This window comes from Phaenicophaeus curvirostris, chromosome 29 (genome assembly GCF_032191515.1).
Source record: "Phaenicophaeus curvirostris isolate KB17595 chromosome 29, BPBGC_Pcur_1.0, whole genome shotgun sequence".
NCBI lineage: Eukaryota > Metazoa > Chordata > Aves > Cuculiformes > Cuculidae > Phaenicophaeus > Phaenicophaeus curvirostris.
Window position 1 is genome coordinate 1,943,975 of NC_091420.1, and position 7,884 is coordinate 1,951,858.

At 62.5% G+C, this 7,884-nt stretch overlaps 1 protein-coding gene across 1 annotated transcript; it reads left to right on the forward strand.

Annotated features, from left to right (window-relative positions):
- The first annotated feature begins 227 nt into the window (after positions 1–227).
- Positions 228–5,727, forward strand: FLAD1 (flavin adenine dinucleotide synthetase 1). Its single transcript, XM_069878780.1, has 7 exons — positions 228–383; positions 1,431–2,190; positions 2,828–2,975; positions 3,987–4,085; positions 4,319–4,508; positions 4,846–4,919; positions 5,477–5,727. Exons 1-7 carry the CDS (start codon positions 234–236, stop codon positions 5,610–5,612), a joined length of 1,557 nt encoding a protein of 518 aa, XP_069734881.1. The 5' UTR covers positions 228–233; the 3' UTR covers positions 5,613–5,727.
- Positions 5,728–7,884: the final 2,157 nt, after the last annotated feature.

Sequence of the window (7,884 nt, forward strand, 5' to 3'; positions counted from 1 at the left end):
CTCCTATCCTCGTGACAGGCGCGCCCTTCGGCTACTGGGCGGGGCCGTGTGTGCCTGAACCAATGGGAGCGGGGGGTGGTGTTGGGGGCGTGGCCTTATTTGTTTCTAAGCCAATGGGAGCGCGGCGCTGGCTGGGGGGGCGGAACAAGCTCGCGGCCGCAGCCAATGGGAGCGCGTCGTAGGGCGGAGGCCGCGGCCAATGGGCGCGCGGGGCGGTGTGGGGGGGGGCGCGCATGGCGGGGCCGCTGCGGGCGGTGCTGCGGGCGGGCCGGGCTCTGCGCGCCGCCGCCTCGCGCTCCATGGCGGCTCCCGGGCCCGCGGCCGCGCCCGGCTCCCCCCCCGCCACCGCCGGTATCGTCGTCATCGGCGACGAAATCCTGCGGGTGAGGCGGGGAGGGGGGCGGGCGGGGGGAGGGGCTATGGCGGAGGGGGGCGTGGCCGTGGCTGAGGGGGGTTGTGTGGCGGAGGGGGCGTGGCCTTGCTCAGAAGGGGCGTGGCCATGGCTGAGGGGAGTTTCTATGGTCGAGGGGCGTGGCCATGGCTAAGGGGGCGTGGCCACCACCGTATTTATATTGCTAAGGGGCGTGGTCACGCCTGGGGGCGTGGCAATGGCTAAGGGGCGTGGCCTGTGCCATAGTCTTATGGCTCGGAGGGGGCGTGGTCACTGCTTAGAGGGGGCGTGGCCATCGATGTGGTTATATGGCTAAGAGGGGGCATGGCCATTGTGGCATCTCTGTTACTGGGGGTGTGGCCATGGGTAATGGGGTCTCCATCCCCCCCCAGGGCACCAGCTGTCATGGTGTCTCTGTCTCGGGTGTCACCGTCACAAATGGCTCCATCCAAGGTGCCTTCGTCCCCCCCCTCACTGCCACCTGAAGGCTCCGCCATCGCGGTTGGCTCCAGCTCGGGTGGCTCTGTCCCCCCAGGCCCACCTGAGGACGCCACCATCATGGGTGGCACCGTCCCCAGTGTCTGTCCTGGGTGTCTCCATCCCCCCAGGGCCACCCAAGGCACCCACGATCCTGAGTGCTCCGTCCCAGGTGTCCCCATCCCAGGTGGCTCCATCCCAGGTGGCTATAACCCAGGTGGCTCCATCCCCCCAGGGCCACCCAAGGCACCCCACCATCCCAGATGTCTCCATCACAAGTGTCTCCATCCCCCCCATAGCATCACAGGTGTCTGCCACAGGTGGCTCAGTCTCAGGTGTCTCTGTCACCAGTGGCTCCATCCCAGGTGGCTCCATCCCCCCAGGACCACCCAAGACACCCCACCATCCAGGTGTCTCTGTCCCCTGAGGTGCCCACCATCCCAGGTGTCTCCATCCCAAGCATCCCCAGGGCCATACCATCACAGGTATCTCTGTCCCAGGTGGCTCAGCCTCAGGTGTCCCTGTCACCAGTGGCTCCATCCAGGTGTCTCTGTTCCCCCAGGGCCACACGCAGGACACCAACTCCTTCTTCATGTGCCGGCGGCTGCACGCCCTGGGTGTGAAGGTGGCCCGCATCTCCGTGGTCCCCGATGAGGTGGAGGCCATCGCCGACGAGGTGGCCGCCTTCTCCTCCCGCTTCACCTACGTCCTGACCTCGGGGGGCATCGGCCCGACGCACGACGACGTCACCTTTGAGGCCGTGGCCAAGGCCTTCGGGGAGAAGGTCACTCCCCACCCTGACCTGGTGGCCCTGGTGCACAAGTTCTTCGGCAAGACGGACATGGAGTGCCCCGAGATGAAGTTGGCTCGTGTCCCCGAGTCCTCCCGCCTCAACTACGGCACCGACGGGCACACAGGCAACGCCTTCAAGTACCCTTTGGTCAGCGTCCGCAACGTCTACATCTTCCCCGGCATCCCGGCGCTGATGGAACGCGCCCTGGATGGCCTCGCTCACCTCTTCCACAGTCCCGGCACCCGTTTCCACTCCCGGGACATCTACGTGGCGGCTGACGAGGTCCTCATCGCCCCTGTGCTCTACGAAGCCAACGCCGCCTTCCAGGGCCGCGTGGCTTTGGGTTCGTACCCGGACTGGGTGAGCAACTACTACCGCGTGAAGCTGACGTTGGAATCGGAGTCGGAGCAGGACCTGGAGGAAGTTCATGGGTTCTTGAGGGAGAAGCTGCCGCCGGGCGTTGTCGTGCCGGCGGTGACCGACTGCGTCGCGCTGGCGGCCGCGCAGGTTTATGGCCTGGCTGAGGCAGGTACGGGGACGATTCGTGCCTCTGCGTGGCTCCAGCTGTGGGAAGAGTGATTTGGGAGCAGGGTTGGTGTGGGGTGGGGATTGGAGAGCGTTGAAGCTTTGCTGGTGACGCAGCTTGGTCCTGCGCAGGTTGGAGCAGGACCAGTAATCCCAGTTAGCCACTGGTCTCCAGGATGGAAGGGGAGTGGCACCGTGTTCCTTCATAGAATCGTAGAATCATAGAGTCACCAGGTTGGAAGAGACCCACCGGATCATCGAGTCCAACCGTTCCCATCAATCACTAACCCATGTCCCTCAGCACCTCGTCCACCCATCCCTTAAACCCCTCCAGGGAAGGGGACTCAACCCCCTCCCTGGGCAGCCTCGGACACTGCCCAATCACCCTTCCCATGAAACATTTTTTCGTGATGTCCAGCCTGACCCTCCCCTGGTGGAGCTTGAGGCCATTCCCTCTCGTCCTGTCCCCTGGCCCTTGGGAGAAGAGCCCAGCTCCCTCCTCTCCACAACCTCCTCTCAGGGAGTTGCAGAGAGCAATGAGGTCTCCTCTCAGCCTGGCTCCATCCCAGGTGTTTCTGTTCCTCCCCAGGGCCACCCAAGGGGATCATCCTGGGCTGGCACCGATTGTCCCCTCCTGGCAGGCACGGCCCTGGGGCACAAAGTGGCGGCTGCGCTGCACATCATCGAGGAGGCTTTGGCCCAGTACAGCCTGACCCAGCTCTGTGTGGGCTTCAACGGCGGCAAGGACTGCACAGCACTGCTGCACCTCGTCCACGCTGCCCTGGAGAGGTACTCGGCGTGGGGCAGGGGGCTCCATGGGGGCTGTCTGGGGCTCAACAGGGGGAGGGGGGACTAAGCTGGGTGGAAGCTGGATCTGCTGGAGGTTGGGAGGCTCCAAAGGGATCTAAACAGGCTGGATCCGTGGGCTGAGACCAACGGCAGGAGGGTTAACAAGGCCACATGCCGGGTCCTGCACTTGGGGCACAACAACCCTGAGCAGCTCCAGCCTAGGAGAAGTCTGGCTGGAAAGTGCCTGGAGGAGAAGGACCTGGGGGGGTTGGTTGAACAGGAGCCAGCAGGGGCCCAGGGGGCCAAGAAGGCCAAGGGCATCTTGGCTTGGATCAGACCCGGCGTGGCCAGCAGGGCCAGGGAGGTTCTTCTCCCTCTGGCCTCGGTCCTGGGGAGACCGCTCCTCGAATCCTGGGGTCAGTTGTGGGCCCCTCCCCACAAGAAGGATGTTGAGGCTCTGGAGCGAGTGCAGAGAAGAGCAACGAAGCTGGGGAGGGGGCTGGAGAAGAAGAGGAGCGGCTGAGAGAGCTGGGGGGGTTTATCCTGGAGAAGAGGAGGCTGAGGGGAGACCTCATTGCTCTCTGCAACTCCCTGAGAGGAGGTTGTGGAGAGGAGGGAGCTGGGCTCTTCTCCCAAGGGCCAGGGGACAGGACGAGAGGGAATGGCCTCAAGCTCCACCAGGGGAGGGTCAGGATGGACAGTAGGAAAAAATATTTCATGGAAAGGGTGATTGGGCAGTGTCCGAGGCTGCCCAGGGAGGGGGTTGAGTCCCCTTCCCTGGAGGGGTTTAAGGGCCGGGTGGACGAGGTGCTGAGGGACATGGGTTAGTGACTGATGGGAATGGTTGGACTCGATGATCCGGTGGGCCTTTCCAACCTGGTGATTCTGTGATTCCTGGGGTGCGATCCTAGAATCGCTTGGTTGGACAAGACCTTTGAGATCATCAAGACACAGACCTGTGCCGCACGGCTGTGGTTCTGGTCAGGGCCCACCGCGATGGTCTCTCCGCAGGCGGCACCCGGTGGGGCAGGAGAAGCTGCAGGTGCTCTACATCCGCACTGGGTCCCCCTTTCCTGAGCTGGAGCAGTTCATCCAGGCGACCATCCAAAGGTGTGGGGCAGAGGAGGGGGCTTTGGGGCAGAGATGGGGTCTGTGGGGTAGAGAGAGGAGGGTGCTGTGGGGCAGGAGGGGGGTATGGGGCAGGGCTATGGGGCAGAACGGGTGCTGTGGGACAGAGGGGGTGGCTGTGGTGTGTGTGTGGGGGGCTGTGGGGCAGGGCTGTGGGGCAGAGGGGTAGCTGTGGGGCAGGGCTGTGGGGCAGCCTGTCTCCCTGCCCCACACAGGTACCAGATCCAGCTGGTGACGGTGTCGGGCTCCATCCGCGAGGCCCTGGGGCGCCTGAAGGAGGAGCGGCCGCAGCTGGAGGCCGTGCTGATGGGAACACGCCGCACCGACCCCTACTCGCGCACCCTGACCCCCCTGTGCCCCACAGACCCCGGCTGGCCCCCCTACACCCGCGTGAACCCCCTGCTGGTGAGTGGGACCTCAAAGGTCATGGAATTGGGGAATGGTTTGGGTTAGAAGGGACCTCAAAGATCAAGGAGTTATGGAATGCTTTGGGTTGGAAGGGACCTCAAACCCATCTAGTCCCACCCCTGCCATGGGCAGGGACACCTCCCACTGCATCAGGGGCTCCAAGATCCATCCAGCCTGGCCTTGAACCCCTCCAGGGATGGGGCAGCCACCCCTGCTCTGGACAACCTGGGCCAGGGCCTCCCCACTCTCATTGTGAAGAATTTCTTCCTAAAGTCCAGTCTAAGTCTTCTGCCTTCCCACCACCTCTACAACTCCTGTCCCATTCTCCCTGCAGGACTGGACCTACCGGGACATTTGGGAGTTCCTCCGCAAGCTCTTTGTTCCGTACTGTGTCCTCTATGACAAGGGGTGAGTGTCTGATCATAGAATCACCAGGTTGGAAGAGACCCATCGGGTCATTGAGTCCAACCATTCCCATCAATCACTAACCCATGTCCCTCAGCACCTCGTCCACCCGGCCATTAAACCCCTCCAGGGAAGGGGACTCAACCCCCTCCCTGGGCAGCCTCTGCCAGGGACCAATCACCCTTTCCATGAAATATTTCATCCTGATGTCCAGCCTGACCCTCCCCTGGTGGAGCTTGAGGCCATTCCCTCTCGTCCTGTCCCCTGGCCCTTGGGAGAAGAGCCCAGCTCCCTCCTCTCCACAACCTCCTCTCAGGGAGTTGCAGAGAGCAATGAGGTCTCCCCTCAGCCTCCTCTTCTCCAGGCTAACCCCCCCCAGCTCTCTCAGCCGCTCCTCTTCTTCTCCAGCCCCCTCCCCAGCTTCGTTGCTCTTCTCTGCACTCGCTCCAGAGCCTCAACATCCTTCTTGTGGGGAGGGGCCCACAACTGACCCCAGGACTCAGTGCTGCTGTCTCTGCTGCCGATGGCCGCAGCCCTGATGCCACCTTCTCCCTCGGCAGCTACACCTCGCTGGGCAGCATGGCCAACACGCTCAAGAACCCGGCGCTGCGCTACACGGACGCTCACGGCCGGGAGAGCTACCGACCTGCGTACGAGCTGGAAAACGAGGAAGAGGAGCGCACATCCCGCCGGTGAAGGCTCTGCCGCGATGCTGAGGGTGACCTGCTCTGTCACCGACGTCCCTGGTGCTGCTGGGGTTGGCAGTGAATAAACCTGGTGCTGGATGGTGCCGGGGGAGGGAGAGAGTGGATATTGGGGAATATTTCTTCATGGAAAGGATTCTCAGGCACTGGAAATGATGGTGCAAAGAGACGTGATGGAGTCTCCGTCCCTGGAGAGGATCAAAACCATGTGGCTGCGGTAGTTGGGGACGTGGTTGAGTTGGCACGGTGGGGTTGGACTGGATGACCTGAGAGAGCTTTTCCATCTTGATGATTTCATAGAAATATAGAATCTTGGAATGGTTTGTATTCCACCCCCTGCCATGGAACGGGGCTCCAAGCCCCATCCAACCTGACCTTGAACACCTCCAGCCACCGCTGCTCTGGGCAACCTGGGTCAGGGTCTCCCCACCCTCATCGTGAAGAATTTCTCCCTTAATGTTCCATCTAAACTTCCCCTTTCCAATTTCAAACTGTTCCCCCTCATCGTCTCCCTGCAATCCTTCATCAAGAGCCTCCTGGAGACCCTTTCAGTGCTGGAAGCTGCTCTAAGGTCTCCCCGGAGTCTTCTCCAGGCTGAACAACCCCAGGTGCTCCAGCCCTCAGATCATCTCCGTGGTCTCCTCTGGACTCGCTACAACACATCCATGTCCTTCTTATGTTGGAGACTCCACAACTGGACACAGGACTCCAAGTAGGGTGTCACCAGAGGGGCAGAATCCCCTCCCTCTCTGCTGGCCCCACGGCTCTGGATGCAGCCCAGCACACGGGTGGTTTCTGGGCTCCAAGCACACGTTGCCGGCTCCTGTGGAACATCTCCTCCCCCAGCACCCCAAGTCCTTCCCAGGGCTGCTCCCAATCCTCTCAGCCCATATTGAAACTGCCCAAGATTCTATAAATCTGTGACTTTTTCTTCACTGCAAGGGTTCTCGGGCACTGGCAGAGGCTGCTTGGGGCAGTGGTGGAGTCCCCATCCCTGGAGGGGTTTAGAAGATGTGTTTAAGGGGTTTAAGGGCCGGGTGGCCGAGGTGCTGAGGGACATGGGTTAGTGATTGATGGGAATGGTTGGACTCGATGATCCGATAGGTCTCTTCCAACCTGATGTTTCTATGATTCTATGATCCTTGGTGGGGTTCAAAACCCAGGAGGACAGGGTTCTGAAAGGTGATTCAGTGATGGACGGGGCCGGTTGGCCTCGATCTCAAAGGTCTTTTGCAACCAAACGATTCGATGAATAAACCTGCTGCGCTGTGCATCGCGCTCCGGGCTCTGGCAGGCGCCGCGCGGTGGGGGTTGAGGCCACCTCTGCGTGAACAAAAGAGTCCGCGGGCTTTGGAAGCGCCGAGAACGCAGCAGGTTCCAGCGCTCGCCGGGTCCTGCGCATCGCGTGGTTGCCTTCTCGCCTTGCATCCCGCTGCCCCCCTCGCCAGCCATGCAGCCGCGGCTCACCGCGAGCGCGCCGAGGCGAGCGGCGAGGGCTGTGGCGCTGCCAGCCGCGGCGCCGGCCTCGCTGGGGCTGCGTCTAGGCACGTGGCTGTTGCGCCTGCTGCGCCGCTGCGTCTACCTGCTCCTCTGCAGCTGGTGCATCCATGAGCTGCTTGACTAGAGGGTGGCTCCTCCGGGCGTGGGTGAGTGGCCTGTGCTTGATATGGGGGCTCCTGGGGGGGGATGGGGTCCAACTGGTGGGTGGTGGGACCCAACTGGGGGGCTCCTGAGGGCGATGGGGGCAACCGTGGTGGTTGGGAGGTGATGGGAGGGCAACCTTGGGGTGATGGGTGCAACCATGGTGCCTGAAGGGTGATGGGGGCCAAACCTTGGGGTGATGAGGGCCAACTGGGGGCTCCTGGGGGTGATGGGGGCAGCCGTGGCGGTTGGGAGGTGATGGGAATCCAACCTTGGGGTGATGGGTGCCCAACCTTAGGATGATGAGGGCCAGCTGGGGGCTCCTGGGGGTGATGGGGGCAGCCATGGTGCCTGGAGGGTGATGGGGGCCCAGCCTCGGGATGATGGGGTGATAGATGCAGCCATGGTGCTTGGGGATGATGGGGACCCAGCTAGGGGTGAGGAGGTGATGGGGTTCAGCCATGGTGCTTGGGGATGATGGGAGACCCAACTAGGGGATCAGGAGGTGATGGGAACCCAGCTGGGGGTGAGGAGGTGATGGGATGTAGCCATGGTGCTTGGAGATGATGGAGACCCAGTTAGGGGTGAGAAGGTGATGGGGTGAGGAGGTGATGGGGTTCAGC

Excerpts from the sequence above, each read along its gene's own strand:
- FLAD1 (XM_069878780.1), top strand. The coding sequence starts at position 234 with ATGGCGGGGCCGCTGCGGGCGGTGCTGCGGGCGGGCCGGGCTCTGCGC. Across the intron at positions 4,086-4,318 it reads ATCCAGGCGACCATCCAAAG|GTACCAGATCCAGCTGGTGA; the intron begins GTGTGGGGCAGA and ends TGCCCCACACAG. Across the intron at positions 4,920-5,476 it reads TGTGTCCTCTATGACAAGGG|CTACACCTCGCTGGGCAGCA; the intron begins GTGAGTGTCTGA and ends CTCCCTCGGCAG.